The 19,370-nt window shown below is 39.4% G+C and overlaps 1 protein-coding gene across 3 annotated transcripts in view; it reads right to left on the bottom strand.

Annotated features, from left to right (window-relative positions):
• Epha6 (Eph receptor A6) overlaps positions 1-19,370 on the bottom strand; it is a 951,337-nt gene that overhangs the window by 187,200 nt on the left and 744,767 nt on the right. For all 3 annotated transcript variants that reach the window (NM_001419529.1, XM_039088720.2, XM_039088721.2), the window contains one exon: positions 17,249-17,374. In NM_001419529.1, coding sequence (NP_001406458.1) covers positions 17,249-17,374 — 126 coding nt within the window. The remainder of the gene's footprint in view (positions 1-17,248; positions 17,375-19,370) is intronic.

The raw sequence follows: 19,370 nt of genomic DNA, 5'->3' as shown, positions 1-19,370 counted from the left end.
GTAATAAATGTTATATATTTAATTTTTTCAAGTACTTCCTAACACCTATGAGTTTGATTAAGGAGGTCTGTGGAATCCATACAATTAGAAGACTCAACTATTCTCATGATAGTATTAAAGAAAGAAGACAAAAGCGTCCTTTAAATTTCTCATAAAAATCTCAGAGAAACTCTTTGCTAGTTAAATAGAGTTTCTTCAGAGGAGATTTGTGACAGAGGGGATTACAGAAATTCGCCATTTTTATATAAGTAATGAGCCTGTGTGGGATGTGGTGTTTTGAATCAGCGCAGCAATTTCTAATGTGCAGCCAGTAAAATGAAGAATCGAAGGAAACCTCAACAACCTCAGAACTCTATTACAGAGTTAAATCATTCTAGCTTATTTAACATTCGATCATGTCTACGTTTTGTCTACCCGGCTATAAACTTGCAGTGATAACTTGGATTGACAGAGCGCTGGTATTTTTTCTACTCACATGCAATTCAGCCCTCCTTGAGCCAGTTACTTTATCTACAGTTCCTCCCTGCCTGTTTTATAGAGAGTGAATTACAACTATAATCTCTTCCCGGTTTGATAATAAATGAAATCATTTCCTTATCCATGTAACGCTTTCCACAGATATGGATAATATAAATCTGAAAGATATAATGTATTAAATTATTATTTTTCTTCACATAATGACTGCTAAAATTGTTGTATTTTTAAAGTGTTGCTCAGTGAGTATCAGAACCTCTCCCAAGCAGAACTCAGCTTTCGTGACTTTGAATCTTGAGTTTTACATTTATGAATTAGAATTTAATGTATTTTAATCTAATGTTTTAATACTTATATATAAAAATCAGATACTTCCCAGGTACTATGTGACATTTCAGTACTATGTGATGTTTCAATGAAAATACATTGTACAATATTTTATTAAGAATAAAATATGTTTCCTTAAGCCTTGTGTGTTTTTCATAGGGGAAACATTCAAAATCCTTTTGAAGCATTTTGGAACATATAGCGAATTGTCATTTTCTCTGTTCAGGTTACTACGCTGTAGCACACCAGAATTTCGTGCTCCTGTATAATTTTCTATCCACTCACCACTCAACCACTGTGACTCATCCCAGATTTCTGGTAATCACCATCCTTCTCTCAGTTTCTCTAAGATAGACCAGTTTATACTGCACCCTGGAGTAAGAGAACACAGTGTTTATTCTATTTAACACAGTGGTCTCTGGCTCCTTCTGTGTTACCAAAATTTGTAACACTTCCTCCAATGAGGACTCCGTCAGGAATTGGACTGGTAGCCATTCATGTTACACTTTAGCAAAGTATATCTGTATCCTGAAAATTCTTAGATAAAGTTGAATTCAAGAATAATGAACTTAGTTGTTTGGGAGAGAACGTTTCAAGTTGGCATACTATCTGTGTTTACTGCTCAGTGCTTTTAGATGTATAGTTGAAGAGAGCAGAATGAAGTATAAAACCGTGCAATTTGGCAAATGAGTAACTTTAAAGTTGCAATAAAGGCAGGTGCAGACAAAGCATTTAACAATTTCTAATTGTTAGGTTATAACTACTAAAGAGAGAACATACAATTTATACTGGTAATTGGGAAAACACCTGGTTTGCAAAACTCCACCCACTAAGAGATTTAGGATATGAATGTAAATTCGTTGGATAATAGAACACTTTGCAGACAGAACTTAACAGACCTCTGAGAGGCTTCACCCAGCATCTGACTGTAACGGAAATGCAGAGACCCGTAGCCAAACATTAGACAGAGCTCAGGGCGTCTTGTGGAAGAGTTGGGGAAGGATTGAGGGACCCGGGGGGATAGGGACTCCATAAGAAGACCGACAAAATAAAATAACCTGGATCCTTGGGGATCACAGAGACTGAACCACTAACCAAAGAGCATATATGGACTTCACCTAGCACCCCCTGACCCCCGCCATGTAACAAGTGTGCAGCTTGCTCTTTATGCGGGTCCCCAACAAGTGCAGTGGGGGCTGTCCCTGACTCTGTTTTCTGTGGATCCTGTTTCCCTAACTGAGCTGCCTGTTTGGCCTCATTGGGAGAGGACGTGTCTAGATTTCAGTGAATTGATGTGGGTTGGTGTGTGTGGGGCGTGGGGTGGCTTCCCCTTCTCTCTGAGAAGGGGAGGAAGGATGGGGGAGGGGCTGTGTGAGAGGAAGTCGGGGAGGAGAGGGGGGCTGAGATCACAATGTAAAGTGAATAAATAAATTAATTAATGGAAAAGAAAAAGAAAAGAAAAGAAGAGAAAAGAAAGGAAGAGAAAAGAAAAGAAGAGAAAAGAAGGCTTCCTGGAGAGGTGTTTTTCAATGGTCAGGTAGGAAGGATTTCTAAGGCCTCTGCAGTTATGTCTAGCTGAGGCAGGCTAATGGGTATAAGTGTATATGTTACTTGGTGTAGGTCTTACTTTTTTAGGCATGCAAAATGCAAGCAATGATGAGGGTGGTGGAAGCCTGCCCATAGGATCTAGAAAGCCACCGAGGCCAAGCAATGTGTTCCAGGGTCAGATTCTTTACAAAGAGTAATTGAGAAGCCATTGATTGAATCCTTGAATGTGAAACTTAAGTCACAGTTGAGGTACTAGGATAATGTAGATGCCAAAGAAAGCGGACCATTCAACGAGGAGGTCATCAGGCACTCAATGGAGTTGACCAAGTGAGATGTCACAGACAACAGAGCTGGAGTCTGTCAGACACCAGTTGAAGCCGGCCGGTGTGACGCCCTGATGACGTCAGCAGCTGGGTGTTCTGGTTGTTCGCTCTGCTGGGTACTGATCCTGGTTCGGTCTTACTTTTCTTAGCATACGCTGTTCCTGACTTTTAGAATGGGAATGTTAACATGTCATTGTGTGTTAGAAGCATGCAATCTGTTGCTCTCTCTATTTTTTAAATTAAAAACAAGTATATCAAATTTAAAAACAAAACAAAACAAAAAAAAGAACTACAGGCAACTACTGCCTGCTTGGGGAATTAGCCTCTCCCCCTGGATGTTTTCTTTTTGGTTGTCCATTACAAAGTGGTCAATCAGCTCTGAAATCACATACCCACAAACAATAAAAATGGACTTAATGGTTGTGCTTATATATCTGTACACACACACACACACACACACACACACATACACGTATACATACATACATACATACATACATACATACATACATACATATGTGTGTACGTCACAATAATAATGTCAACTTGAGGGTTGAGAGGAGTTGGAGGGAAGGTGCCTGGGAGAGCTAGAAAAAGAAGAGGGAAGTGATAGAACTTCAATTAAAACATATTTTTTAAACTTTATATTTATTCATCCACAATGATAAAATTTAGAATTATAATATACAGTGAAACAAATAAAGACATTTCTCAGCGTTTGAAAATATCTAGTAAGTGACTCTCTGAGTTTTTGGGACAATACATCAGTATTCCCAGAGTTTTAAAACATTATATTTTAAATGTGCTTCTGTGGGGCCAGGGAGCCATGGGGGGAGGAGCAGTGTAAGCATGGAGGATTGAGGAATGTCCTGGAAATCTCGTCCTGAGATGACAGGAGTGGGATTGTTCCCCCCTGCCCCTGGCCTGTATGTCCTGGGTGTGTGGAGCTCTGTGCCCCCAGGATTGTCCCACTGCAGGTCAAGTCACCAGTAGCCAGGTTAAGCTTCCTCATGCCTTATAAGGTCATATCCAGTAGCCCCTGGAATCAGTCCTTGGCCAATAATGTACACTCACCCCGAAAGCCCCTACACACAAACCAAATGTTCAAATAGCCTCCCATTAAACTGTGTCTCCCATTAAGCTGAGCCATCTCACAGAAGCTGCCTCTTGAGAGTCTGCTCTTGCTGCCACAGAGCCTGAGGTCTCTTCCACTCCTGTCAGTCCTGCCTCCCTTCCCCTCTCAGGATCCGTTGGTTACAGTGGGGAAGCAGAGCCTGAATGGCATGCTTCTAATAGTCTTCAGACTCTTTGTATTGGAGTATCTGTAAGTCTTTTTTAAAAAATTAAAATATGCTAAATTTAGCAGTACTTATAAAGAACTACAGCCTATAGAAATATTTACTAAAAATCTATTTTAAAATTCAGACTTCCTAGTATTGAACAGCTCTTTATGTGGACACATCCCATTTAAGGATTTAGGTAGCATTTAAAATGCTCTAAACTGTGAGAAAACATCCACAGTATTTACACAAAGTGCCCTGTATTTGTGCACTCGGTGACTGTTTTGTCCTCGTTTCCCTTTTTATCTTATGCTATAATCACATGTGCCTTTGTTTATTTATATCCTTGTATAACTCACAGGCAAGGAAGAACATGTGATTTTTTTTTCTTTCTGACATTGGGTGACTTTTCTCAACATTACAGATTATAAGTGTCCATTTTCCAGGAAATATTGTTATCGAACTTTTTCTTTAGAACTGAACAATATTCCATATTGGAAACATGTGATCTGTCTTTTTTTCTAGTTTTTTCATTAGTATATATTCATTGTATAGGGTCTACTTTCATATAGGCAATTTCTGTCAAGTTTATCATGTACTTTGACTATATTAATCCCACCTATTCTCTTTTATTCCTCTCCCTCCTCATTTCCTCTTCTCCCACTAGACTGTTCATTTCTTCTAGTCTCCCTTCTTCTTTCTTTTCACTCACAGAGATATACACACATACACAGATACACATACTCACACACAGAGATACATATACTCTCACGCACACAAATAGAGATACATACATACACATGCACACAGACACACACAGATATTATAGGCAGACACTCATTCACTCACACACAGACACGCACATACGAAGATACACACACAGACTCATTCACTCATATACAGACACACACAGATGTTACAGGCATGCAACATACATACTCAGACAGACACATAGAGATACACACACATACACAGATACACATACTCACACAGAAATACATATACTCTCATCCACACAGAGACACACACTCAGATATACAGACTCACTCATTCACTCACATACACACAGAGACAGAGATCACAGGTACACACACACGCACACACACACACACACACTCACACAGACACACTCTCTCTCTCTCTCTCTCTCTCTCTCTCTCTTTATCAGAATCCTACCACCCTCTCCGATGTCTCATGTATTCTTTTACCTGCATTCAGCAGTTTCTCACAATTTTTTATGTACAATGTATATATATCCATTTTTCTGATAGTGTGGTGACACCTAATAGTGTATGTTCTAAGTTCATCCATTTTCTGAAAATTTCCTTGCTCTCATAAATAGATCATCAATCAACATGGATGTTCTAAGAAAGGAAAGAATTTCCAAGGCTCACAAATGAGACAAAGTGTGTGCTGCTTGTCTGTGTCTGACTTTGCTTACTGTGATGATCCACATTTGCATTCATTTTCTCGTGTCTAACATAATTTCATTCTCTGTTATATCTGAAGAGAACCCTTTTGTGTATATAAATTACGTTTTCTTCATTTATCTGTTGATAAAACATGTCGGCTGATTTCATGACTAAGCTTCTGCAATAAAGAGAGATGTGCAGCTACCTCTGTAGTAAATTGCCTTTGAGTTCTCTGGGTGTAAACCCTTAAGTGGTAAACCTCAGGCTGATACTACTTCTATTTTTAGGTTTTGAGGAACATCTATACTTATTTCCATAGTGTCTAGACCAATTTAATCCCAAGAATAGTAAAAAGATTCCCTGTTTCTCACATCCTTCCTGGCATTTAAAGAGCATCTTTGAGATTGACTAAATAGATTTTGGATTAGGAGATACACAGAAACAAACACTGGGATGTTGTAGTTTACTGGGGTGTCAACTTGAAAAGGGGAGGAATTGTTAAAGTCATTTTTGATTATCATCTTAGTTGGACTAAGAAGCATAGCTTCAGGTGTGTCTCTGAGGGTGTTTTCAGAAAGACCTGCCTTAAATGTGGGCAGCATCATGCTTAGAGGTGAGGGGCTAGAATGAACCAAGAAGAACAAAAGGGAAAAGGTACACAAGCATTTTGCTTTTTTCTCTCCTGACTTGCCGAGATGCAGGCAGCCACTCACAGACTGCCACCCCTTAGCCTTTGTAAGGAACTTATCCTCTGAATAGTCAGTGAGAAGACCACACCACCCCCACCAAGTTGCTTCCGGTCAGGAATTTGGTTACAGAAGTGAGGAAATATGATCCAAGTATACAATACTAAATATGGAATCATCCAGTAACAACATGAAGGAACGAGTGCACACATCTCCACTATATGTTACCTCCCAGACTGCCTGCTAGAGGGTCTTAAACTATGAATGTTTTTCACAATTGACTAGGCTTGCTACTGAAAATGATGCGGGACAGTATGTTTAGAAGCTCTTCTGATTGTCCCAAAAGTTCACTAAAATTCTGTATAGCTGAAACCACCAGGCCTGCACCCGCTTTAATAAACTAAATTGTTTCTCATAAGGTGGCTACTTATTTACTTGAATATCAGACCGTATTAGTTTCCGAAACACAGCTTCTACCAGAAAGAGTTTTATTCTTCTTTCATTAGCTGGGTGTGTCTTTCATACTCTGTTGACAGGTCTAAACTCTTGACTATGGATAACCCAATGAATTTTGTTCCATGTTTCTGGTCGTTTCTTTTTTTAAACTTTAAAGGTGATCTCCAGTGCTCTTGGAGAAATGCTAAAAAATGGAGTGTGGCATCCAGTGAAACAACTGAGTAGTTATTGGACAGAAAGATACATATTTAGGAAAACAATAACAGTTCTTAGTCTGGACTTAATTAAGTGGAAATGAATAATGTGAATCTAGGAGACAATTGGCCAAAAAGACAAACAACAAGAACAACAAAATCCCCAGCCAAACTGCATTTTCTGCAGTTGCAGTGAGCAGAAACATGTCACCTGTATCAACAAGCTACAGCATTATTCAGTGATCTTCTTCTTCCTGTAGAAATTACCATAGAGGCACAAAAGTTCTTATCTAGAAATGTCACATAGACAATAGAGATAGCTGCTAAAGATGCCTAATGATGTGTTGCCTTTCTCTACGAGAAGTGGAATGCACAGACCATGTTACAAAATTTTAACAGCATAGGCCTTTTATCTTTGAACAGTTTATTTAAGAATTATTATTTAATTTTTTATTGAATATTTCATGTATTTACATTTCAAATATTATCCTCCTTCCTGGTTCCCCCCTCTCATCCCCTTCCCATTCTTCTATGTGGATGCTTTCCCTCCCACCCACCCACTTTACCTCACCACGCTCGCGTTCCCCTACACTGGGGAAACAAGCCTTCACAGGACCAAGGGCTTCTCCTCCCATTGATGCCAGACAATGCCATCCTCTGCTACATATGCGACTGGAGCCATGGGTCCCTCCATGTGTACTCTTTGGTTGGTGGTTTAGTCCTTGGGAGCTCTGGGGAAATCTGGCTGGTTGATATTATTGTTCTTTTTGGGGGTTGCAAACCCCTTCAGCTCTTTCAGTTCTTTCTTTAACTCCTCCATTGGGAGTCCCCGTGCTCAGTCTGATGGTTAGGTACAAGCATCCTCATCTGTATCAGTAAGACTCTGGCAGAGCCTCTCAGGAGACATCCATATCAGGCTCCTGTCAGCAACCACTTCTTGGCATCAACAATAGTGACTGGGTTTGGTGGCTGCAAACAGGATAGATGCCCAGGTGGGGCAGTCTTTGGACAATCTTTCCTTCAGTCTCTACTCCACTCTTTATTCCTGTATTTCCTCCTGTGAGTAGTTTGCTCTCTCTTCTAAGAAGGACTGAAGAATCCACACTTTGGTCTTCCTTCTTCTTGAACTTCATATGGTCTGTGAATTGTATCTTGGGTATTCCAAGCTTTTGGGCTAGTATTCACTTATCATTGAGTACATACCAGGTGTGTTCTTTTGTGACTGGGTTACCTCACTCAGGATAATATTTTCTAGTTCCAACCATTTGCCTAATAACTTCATGATGCCATTGCTTTTAATAGCTGAATAGTACTCCATTGTGTAAATATACTACATTTTCTGTATTCCTCTGTTGAAGGACATCTGGGTTCTTTCCAACTTTTGGCTATTATAAATTTTTAAAAGTATGTATGTGTGTCTGTGACTCTCCATCTCTCCGTCTCCCTAGCTCTCTGTCCCTGTCTCTCTGTCTCTGTCTCTGTCTCTCTCTGTCTCTGTCTCTGTCTCTCTCTCTCTCTCTCTCTCTGTGTGTGTGTGTGTGTGTGTGTGTGTGTGTGTGTATTCATGTTGGTGCCTTCAGAAGCCAGAGGAAGGCATCAAACTCTGTGGACCCATAGTTAAGATCAATTGTGAGCCACTCAATGTGCTGGGAACTGAATTCCAGACAAGAACACCAAGTTCTCCTAACCTCTGAGCTGTCGCTCCAGCCCTATCCAACCCTGGCTTTTAACATGGATTTTAGGGATCCAAACTTCCCCAGACTTGCAAGTAATATATTTTACTTGCTGAACCATATCCCTAGGCCTTATTTAAGTAAAAACAATTTTGTAACTAATTTATAAATACATACTACATGGACATCCTAATTTTATCATAATAAATATAATAAATAACTTTTGTGTGTTTATTAATGTGTCGGCCATTTTCCTAAGGACAACAATTTTCTTTAACTCACTTCATCTTTATAGTATTTCTATAATGAATGTGATTGTTATACTGGTTTAACAAATGGGTCGATTGATGTACTAAGAGCCTAAGCAGCAAAGCCAGGCCTTAATAAATGCTTGCCCATCTTGATGAACCTTGAAACAACACTAGAGTCTTCATTAGTCGTTTGGAAAGTATAAAATGTCACCCTAAACCTTTATGTCTTCCAACAGAAACATTTGGAAAAGAAATGACAGACCGTGTGCTTCTGTGGCTACCAAGGACTTTTGTAGACAAGTTATAGATGACCAGCAAGTAAGTGATAAGGGAAACAACTAGAAAAGCTTGAGATGTTTTTCACCCATACCCCAAGCATCAGTTTATGATAATCGTTTCAAGACTCCGTTGTACATTGATTTTTTAAAAGTAATTTTCCTCATATTCTCATAGGGGGCTTAAGCAAATGAAATTTTGCACTTGTGATTCACTCGCAAGGGGACATACATGAAAACTTTCAAGAGTGGTAATGTAAAAATATTCTTTTCAGCTCCTCTGGGGACAGCATTGGAGGTGTTGTTACATTCTGAATCTTTTAAGAGCTCCTAAAAGGCTGGCAGCAAGTTCTCCATTTCTCAGTGGTGATAGCATGTTGTACTTCTGACTTCCAAACTGTCTTTTGGTTACATATGTGATATGTTATATAGTTGTCCAGCTTTCTATATCTTTCTTCCAGGAAAAAAAATCTCTAGGAAGTTTAAAATAAATCAAATCTCTGTCGTATATATTGAATATGTCCTAGTGTGGTAGAATAGAGACCAGAGAACATTTACACGGAATTAACACGCAGTGTTAATTATCCTTCTTCACCCCCATGCTCTAACCTTGTCTTCCCGCTGTTACCCAATTCAACCTTTCCACCCCCACTTCATACCACCTGCAGTCTCTCTGTCCTTGAAATTTCCACACACCATGAGTTTTTATGAGTTTTTTTTTACCTTCTATGCTTTGATCTAAGCATATATATCTAAAGATTCAAAGCTAACATCCACACATGAAAGAAAACACGCAGAATTTGTCTTTCTGGATTTGGGTTACTTCACACAGAATGATTATTTCCAACTTCATCCATTTACCTATGAGTCTTGTAATATCACTTTTCTTTACAGCTCAATACTATTCCATTGTGTATATGAACAATATTTCCTGATCTATTCACGAGTTGGTAGATACATAGGTTATTTGCTTCTCCTGATTATCTACTGGACATTAAGCAGAGATGAACAAGGATGGTGAAGTGTCTCTGCAGTAGGATATACAGCCCTCTGATACAGTCCCCTGGGTGCTATTGCTGTATCATAAGATAGTTGCTGGCTTTTTGAAAAACAGTTACATTGATTTCCACAGTGGCTGTACCAGTTTGTATGCTCACCAATAGTTAATAAGTGTTCCTTGCTCCTGTGTCCCCAACAGCTGTCATTTGCTTTTATTTGTTTTATATTCTTAGTCATAAAATCTAACTAAAGTCTCCAGGTAGATTAAGTTTGCAGTTCCTTGATGGTTAAGGATTTTGAACATTAAAAATGTTCTTGGCTATTCTTATTCTTTTCCTTTTGAGAGCTCTCTGTTTGGTTCCACGGCTTAAGTTTTAATGGTTTACTTTCACTGTGTTTAGGGTGCTCTGTGGATGATCCGGAAAGCGTCATGTAGATCCTGCATAGAGTTTTTGGCGCATGCTCTCTTCACTCAGCTTGCTAACTCACGCTTACCCTCGATAATGTCTTCCCTTTGTAAAAAGATCCGTCTTCATTTCTATTTCTAGCTACATGCTTCTTGTCCAATTCCCTTGGGCATAAGAACCCAAACGATTTCAACAAGTGCCCTGAGCCACTGTGGCCAGTGCCCTACAGATCAGACCCCTGTCTGCAATACCATCCACACGGGTTATTTCTGATGAGCTTTTAATTATAATGAGAAAACAATTGCTAAATGCATCACACATAATTAGATCACGGGCTACTCTCCCCCTACCTGCAGAGAGTTCCTATTTATATCCAAATCTTTGCTGCAACTTTTAGGAGATGTTTAAGTTTTCCTTCTCAAAGTTCAGCTTAGCCACGGGCACTCACTGCAAGCCATCTGTGAACAGAACTGTGGAGAGCCTACCCCTGGGTCAGAGTGCGGCTTCCACTGTGCTTTGCCCTAGAAAGCAGAAGAATAAGCGCCAAATGCAGACATGCTCGTTCCAGGGCTCGTATCCCTCTTACTCATGTTCGTAAGTGGCCCAGCTGCCCAACAGGGCATGCATCCCACCCTGAGAGAACAGCAATCTTAAGGGGAAAATAAAAAGGTACTGGAGCAGGCAGGTTCCTTTGGTGTTTCTAATTAGGGAGAGAACATACTTACTAAACAACCCTAATCAATGACGAGATTAAATGCTGATTCACATGGAGACTCCGCTAAATCAGCAAATGGCATAAGGCTGCTTAGAATTTTCCTTTGTAAGAAGAAAGTGATGTCTTTGACAAGAATTGACCACGTTTTTAAACAGAACCAAAAATAAATGGCATAATCTATAATGATAAACAAGCACTCTAGGTGCCAGGTATTTTTTTTTCCTTTAGTGAGAATTTAAATAGCTGCATAAGATTTATATTTTTAAGATTCAAACTTATTCTAATGATAGTCGGATAAAAAGAAGCTTTTATGTTAATAAGAAGGCTTAGCTAAGGTCAAAGGGTAAAGCTTTTTAAAGATTGTGAATAGACACACATAAATGGATGAGAGATTATTTAAAGGCTCTTTTAAGATTTTTCATGTCTTTCTGGCAGACAAGAAAAATCTCAATGCGTGTTCAAGAGTTTGCTATCAAAACGCACTGTGCAGCCCCCTTTCCCCGTTTCAATGGACCATCAATCTATACAATGGCGGCCGTGCTCAGCTCTGACACTGGGCTGGACGCTGAGAGCAGTCATCTAGTTCTGCAGGACCAAGAGCTCCCTTTTTGAGCTTTCCACTGCCCGGAGACCCCAACACACCCCTGAAATCTGTAAGTGTTAGCTCACATGAATAGGAGCCCATCTTTTGGGGGAAGAGATTCTATTGTATAGCCTTTAATATTTCTTTATTTTTCAGCGTTGGGTATGGAGATGAGGCTGAAGAATCGCCATATTTTCGGGTGTTCTGTGACAGAAGTCCAGTCTCACTTTCCGCCAACACATTACGGACAGCAGTCCCACTCTATTGGATGACGCATCCATAGGATTCCTTCAGTTCATAAACTCCATTAATGTCTCTCAAGCCTAATGTTTGTAGGTTTTAAATGACATCTTCAGCTTAGTGTATGTTCCTATTCTTACTTTTGAAAATTACACATAATATTTTGAAACTTGATTTTTGATGGTTTCCCTACTTTGGGGGGACTTCCTTAGTTAATTCCAACAATCAGAGCATGCGCCGTCTTTCTTAAGCCCACTGACTTTGAACAGTAAGCAAGCCGACGAAAATACAGCCTAGATTTTGATCTGGCCTTTGTATTGATTGTAAAATACATCCTAAGTGGGCGCTTCAACAAAACCTCCTCGAACCTAGCACTACCAACGTTGCAAACATATAAAGGGGCATTTCCTGTTAATGGATTAGCACTGCAGCCACAGTTGTTATCTTCCTTTTGCTTCGATGCTTGGGTATATTGTCATTCCATCTGTGACCCTGTCTTTCAAAGCTTCCTTACCAGTAATCATGGGTGCCTGCCTAGACCTGCCTGAGTCTGCAACTTAGTTTCTCTTTTTAGATGCCATTCTTCTGAAGCCTGAAACTGCCAAACCATTAGAGAAAGAGAGATCTTTAAAAAGAATAACACAAGTAGAGGCTGAAGTGGCGGGGGCAGGGTGGGGTTGAAGTCACACTACTAACTTGGAAGGGAGAAACCGGAAGTTAGTACTACAAAGGAAGGGATTTTTTTTTTAACTGTATGACACTTGAGTGGTTTATTTGGAACTTGTTCTCGCCCTTTTCATCTTTTACAGTTCCCTCCAGCTCTTGACTTAAGCGGGAACATGGACACTCGCTTCTGTAATTCATCCTGGGTAATTGGCAATACTTGCTACTGCAAAATATCAGCAGATGAGTAACAGGAGATTTTCATCCTGGAGAGCTCCTACTTATAAAGTATATTGTACAAGGCATATTTATACAAAGTACATGATATGTTATTAAAATAAGGCAAGTTCTGTATATTCCTTGGAAAATTAATTTAATAATCACCACCATTGGGAGAATTATTTCCAGTAGAAATTGGTTTGCTGTGACAGGGTTTTAAATGTTTCAGGCCAAAGTCCCTGCCTGCACCGTCCCTTCCTACAGCCTCTTAGCATGCCTGAAAATAGGAAGAAACCAAATGGTTTAATTTGATTTTTTCTGAACCGCTGTTTGATCACATTTAAAATTTAATGTATACTCTCCCACTGTTGATATCTCGAGGTGCACTAAGTTCATGTTAAATATCCTTAACATATTCTTTACTCCATTTAAACCTGTCACCTAGTCATAACCGTTCATGTTACCTTTCTTCTGCAACCTCTGTATGTGCCCAGAGCTAAGAGCATCATTGCCACCAGGCACAAGACTTCCTGTGGCTACACGTGTATCTGACTTCTGGTCTGATTTGAATACCTAAAGTGCATATTTCTAAAAAAGCTCTTTTAGAATGGTTAACAGTGCATACAATATTTTCCCTAACTCTGTATCAGATAGTTTTTTACATTAAGTAGAGAAAGGAGAATCTTCACATTTGTTAAGTAGGTTGTGGAGCCTTTTTTCTTTCCAGGGCTGAGGACGAAACCTAGGGCCTTGCGTTTGCTCTGCAAGCAGTCTACTACTGAGCTAAATCCCCAACCCTATGGAGTCATTCTAATATTTACTCCAGACTGTGAGGTCTTTGCTGTGAAAACGGTACAGATGGAATGTTAATGACTTACACAAAGCTGGGGTGTGAACCCATTTCCTATTGTAGCTAGCCAAGGGGCAGGAATGCAGATGTAGACCGGTTTGGAATTTTGAATTTAAGAGAGATTAAAATCTCTTTCTGAGAAAATAAGCAAGTCATATTAAACAGTATTAATTATATACCTCAAAACTACATATCTGGTGTTTGAATGATCGAGTGCTCAGATTTATATTGTTATTCAGTTCCACGTAAACAAAGAAAGAGTCTAACCGAATTGGACCTTTCTTCTGAACCTACACATCACCCGATGAAGACTCTCAAAGGCAGATGAGAGGATGAGTCACAGTCATGATACAGACAAGCAAACTGAGAGGCTCCTCTGGAGTAACATCGGCTTCTAAGATTAACCACTGAGGAAACATTAGGGAGATTTTCCATTTCAGTCAGAACTTACCTATTTAAAGGTCCTACTTGCTCCTCCATGTAGTTTATCATTAGCTAACACACCCTAGTGTTTTTCTTCACCCTAGCCTCAAAGAAACGATCCTTTAAAGTGACCTTTCTAGAAGTAAGAAATAAACAAATGACTGACTGTTTTTACACAAACACTGACCAGCTTGTCTGTTCTCTCTCTCATGATCCGGTGGTTGTTCTCAGATGGAGGTTACGGGTTAGAAGTAGATGCTGTAGAAATTATGCTTCTTAATATCAGGATGGGATGTGAAACAAAGGATCGGTACTTCTATACAAAACATAGTTGCATATCTCATTTAAATTTGATTAACAGGAACCAAATTAACATCTGCACTAGAACAGCTTTGCTAATACATCAATGACATGGGAAATATCTTGAGGGACTGCCAAGTTCTGTAGCATATAATCAATTAGCAGACGCCCAGCAGGCATCGCCCTTCAGCTGGTTCTAAGAAGCGCGTCCTGCTAGCAATGGGGAGGGAACATGCTTCCTGTCCTTGGTTTAATATCCTAGCCCTAGAGGAGCAGCATCCCTGCAGCAATACAAACAAAGGAATACTTCACTGTATTACATGTAGGAAACAATAAGGACTTCATGTGATGATCGCATTATGTCTTTCAAGACATGATTATGAAGGAAATCCTTGGGAAATTAGCTAGAGTTGAATGAGAGGAAATACAAATTACCTTTGGAAATGTGGCAGTCCTTGCTGTTAGGGGAGAAAATGTACAGGGATCGCTTGTGAGAGGGTTTTAAGTCAGGAAGAGCGAGCTGAGTTAATTTTAGATGGAAGGAACAGGAACACGTGGAGAGCCATAAATGTTTTATGCCGTAATTTTGTTTCACCTGATTTGTATGTAAGTCATGAAAACTGAACGGAGCCTTTTCTCCTATGAAAGCTGGAGGCAAATTTGGCTTACAGCCTAGAACAATAGAGTGTTGGGGCGCTCTCTCAGATCCTCCTCTAGAAGGGAGTTTTTGTGTTTCTGTCTTAGAAATATCATCTTCCTTCTGTCATTCCCAGTGGCTAAATGACAAGGGCTATTTCAATTTTTGGCTAGTATTAATAAATAATTCAAATCACTGTTAAATTTCATAATATCATCTCTACCAGATATATCTAAATTCAGTGTACCACAAGTGCCTGCTGCCCACAGGGACCAAAGAGAGTGTCAGGTCTTCTGGACTAATATAAAGGATTAAACTACTAAAGAACAAATCTGGGTGTATCTACTCAATTCTAACCAGTGAGATATTAATTATATAAACTGGAGCTATATTTAAAACATTATAGTGTAAATTAATTTTCCAGAAAGAAACCACACATATACTGAATGTTTTACACAGCTGGTCGACTCATTGCAACACTAGGGAAGTTGGAATGTTGCAAGTCTAAACCAAATATCTTGAGTTATCTTACCCAGTAATTCTTAATTGTTCATATTGTGTATGACCTAATATCCTTGCACTTTGATAAATCCTTCTGGGATGTAAAACAGACCTTCTACCAACTTAAAAGTTAAGAACACTGTCAGATAGCATGTGAGGTTTGTAGCAGTCCCCCCACTTTGGTGTAACAGCCTGTCTATGCTTTGATGCCTTTAAAAAGTGTCTTTATTTATAGCTTCCTTTGTTTTGTTACGATAAAAGGTCATAAAGGGCTGGAAGATAGCTTATACATTCAAAGACCTTGCTGATCTCACAGAGGACCTGGGTTCAATTCTCAGGACCCACACAGTACTCACAACCCTCTGTAGCTCCAGTTCTAGAAGACCTGACACTCTCTTTGGTCTCTGTGGGCAGCAGGCACTCATGGTGCATTGACGTATATGCAGAGAAAAGACTCAAATACATAAAATAAAAAGAAATAAATCTTTATAAAAATTTCACTAAGCAACTGTTTTGATGGAACATGGAATTCGGGCATTTTAAGTAGGTGGTCCTGGGCCATGGTCACCCATCTTTGTTACCATATTAAACTATTTCTGTTTGAGGTGAGGGCTGTGATTTGTCTACACCATGAGTAATTGGTTCTAAGAGCTTAGTTAATGTAGATTTCCCCCTTCTCTTTGGCAACAACAGTAAAAAGTCTCCACGCCCTTCTCACCAATCATTTCTCAGGAAATAAACAGGGCAGAACATCATCAAAACTAAAATTCTTAATCTTAACTTACATAATTTTTGTTTCTACTTTTATTGATAGTACTGTCAATCACAAATTCTCTAGCCACAGCCTTGAAGGACTACACTAAAGGACATGAAAGTATGTTTACTGTTAGTTCATTTTTACATATTCAGGCTAAGAAATAAGAGGGAAATATTAGAATAATTTTAAGAGGTGGCATGATGTTACATAAAGCAAACCAATGCACCTCTTGGGACTTTTGGAAAGTTAGAATTTCCAGTCTTGCCAAGTAGTCCATTACCCTGTTGAGTGGGCCAACTCTCTTGGATACATTGCCGCCATATTACCATAATTTATACCATACCATTACTTATGATAAATAGACAAAAATTTTGATTAAAAACATAAAGAGTCAGCATTCACATAAGTGCAAAGTAGGTCTGCATCATTTGGGTACGTTGCAGGAGAGCAGCTCCACACTTCACTAAACGACAGGAAGCAAGGACTTGTCACAAATGGTGCCATGAATTACCCATGAAAAACTTTACTAAATTCTGAAACTGCAGTTCAGAATGTTAGATACGTTTTCTCATTTCATAATTTTAGTTGGATTACTATTTAAAGAGAGGACAGAATATTAATTTTCTATCTTAAAAATGTCTCCCAATCTTTTGGTTGCTGGCTTTTCTTCAAATCATTTTCCTTTAGTGAAATGGAACTTTAGTTAGAATCTCTATAGACTTGCTCCCCTCCCCCCCAAAAAATTATGCTTTCTGTCAGCCTACTTAGTTTTCAACTCTCTTTTGGGGTCCACTCCAAGTGATAAGGCGGCTCTCTGGTTATTGTTTATGTAAACCCTATGCTGAGGGGGCACATGGGGTACAAATCCCTTTCCCCCTTCGATGTTATTTCCATAGCATTAGATATTACAGATATGCAGGCTGCATTGCCTGGAGTCATTTACATTTCTTCTAAACTCTTTTGGAAGTATTCATTTTTGTATTATTCTTCCATCAACTGTGAGAAGAGTTCTGTTGGTTCATGTGGTGGTAGAGAGATGTACTTGGGGTACCTACCTGCAGGGATCCTGGGGGGCAGAGAGCCTCCTGCAGTCACTGGATGTGGTGCTTGGATGCCATTTAAAAACCCAGCCCTTAGGAAGCTGGGGCAGAAGGCTTCCACCCCAATCGCTGGGAAGGATCCTTGGAAAAGATAAAAAAAATGATGTTAATCAAAGTCTTATTCATGGAAAAGTTAATGATCATTTACATCCAATTAAACCGCAAATCAATAATGACAATAAACTTTGTAAGAAAGTTATGAAATTAAAGTATTGGACTATAGTTTTCCCCCAGAGATTTGTAAGATCATTCTATTACTCTTGAGAAAGCTCTTCTTGCTGGTTATATCACCCTGTTGAGAGCTATAATAAAATCTCCCTTCCCTTTCCTTCCTCCCTTCCTCCCCCCCACTCTCTTCCCCTCTCTCTCCTTCCCCTTCTCCCCTCTCTCCATCTTTCTCTGCTCTCCCACTCTCTATTTCCCTCCCTCTTTCTCTCCTCTCTTTTGAGACAGGGTTTTACTATGTAACCTTGACTGGCCTGGAACTATCTTTGTCCAGTTGATCGGGTCTGCCTCAAATTCATAGATACTCACCTGATTCTGTCTCTCCAGTACTGGTATTAAATTATGCACCACTACACTTAGCTCAAAGTTTCTAAATCTATATTAGTTCCAAGAACAGGCTATGAAATGATGAGACAGACATGAATGTCAGCCACTGATATCATCTGCTTTATCCACAGCCACATGAATGATAAAAATGAAGAAAATTGTCCCGATAACATCTGAAAACTGTGTTTTGCCAAATGGAACAATGCCTTGCTCTGGAAGCATCAATACCAATGGCTAAAATGAGCATAGCATTTTATATTTATGCATATTTAAACTATCTATTAAATAGTAAGCATACACCACTATCTTAATTCTGTTAAGGACATGATGAGAGTTTGTAAAGGTAGAACCATTTTCCTTTATCTTTTTATGAAGTAAAGCAACAGTAAAGTGTTTGGAAAAATATTAATCAAATTACATAATGAGTCTCTGAGCAAAAGGATATTAATGTAGATAAGCGCTTTCATCAAAGACCAATGTTCCTCAAACTAACAAACTGAAGTCTAGAGATGGGACGTGGTGTTACAGAGTTGACCAGGGACAAACTCCACTGTGGAGTGAAAATAAACAATGAAAAATATCCCTATTTGAGAGATTGATATTCTTTGTGTGTCAGTTGGAAAATCTGATTCTAAAAAAAAATTAAAAATTGGTATCTCAAGGACATGAAGTTAATATAATCACCCTGAGGAAAGTTTGATGTTCACCAAATATTAGTGAGCGGATAATTCTGGTAATCCGAATGGGCAAACTAAAATGAAATTCTAGTTGGCCACAAGAAGCACAATTCACCGAGGACTTCTATCTCATTATGTCTCTAGAAAGCATACTAGGGCAATGACTTGTATATATCGTGTCTGAGAGGGGGAATCTTCCCATGTTCTGGTTTAGCAAGTCCCATATTTGTAAAGAGGCTTTACTCTGACTTGTGGTTTGAGTATAAAATATCTTTCCTAGACTTGTTTCCTTGAACACTACTAGGTCTCCAGCTAGTTAGTGGTATTTTAGAGATTGTGAAAATACTTTAAAGATGGAGTTTTCCTTGAAGAAGCAGATCACAGTGGGAGAGCCCGAGACTCTGAAGTTTGGCCTCAGTTCCTGTCTACTTTGCAGAAGTACTCTGATTAACTCCCTTATTCCATTACAGCCATGTCCGTTCTTCAACCAGGGGGGACTGTATCTCCTCAAACTAAAAGCCAAAATCAACTCTTCTTTCTTTCCTCTCAGGCATTTGGTCACATGAGTAAGACAAGTAGTCCGGAGTAATATTGTTTTCAGCACAAAATCTTTACCAAAAATAGGTTAAAGCTGGAAGCGTCTCTGTCCTTGAGTCTGAATTCATAGCAGAGCTGAGTACTTTCAGCATTAAGAAAGACATGTGTCGGGGGCTGGGGATTTAGCTCAGTGGTAGAGCGCTTGCCTAGCACGCGCAAGGCCCTGGGTTCGGTCCCCAGCTCCGGGGGAAAAAAAAAAAAGAAAGGCATGTGTCACACATACTCAGGAGGAGACCAGAGAGTGTTCAGTC

This window comes from Rattus norvegicus, chromosome 11 (assembly GCF_036323735.1).
Source record: "Rattus norvegicus strain BN/NHsdMcwi chromosome 11, GRCr8, whole genome shotgun sequence".
Taxonomy (NCBI): domain Eukaryota; kingdom Metazoa; phylum Chordata; class Mammalia; order Rodentia; family Muridae; genus Rattus; species Rattus norvegicus.
This window is presented reverse-complemented; position numbering and strand designations above follow the sequence as displayed.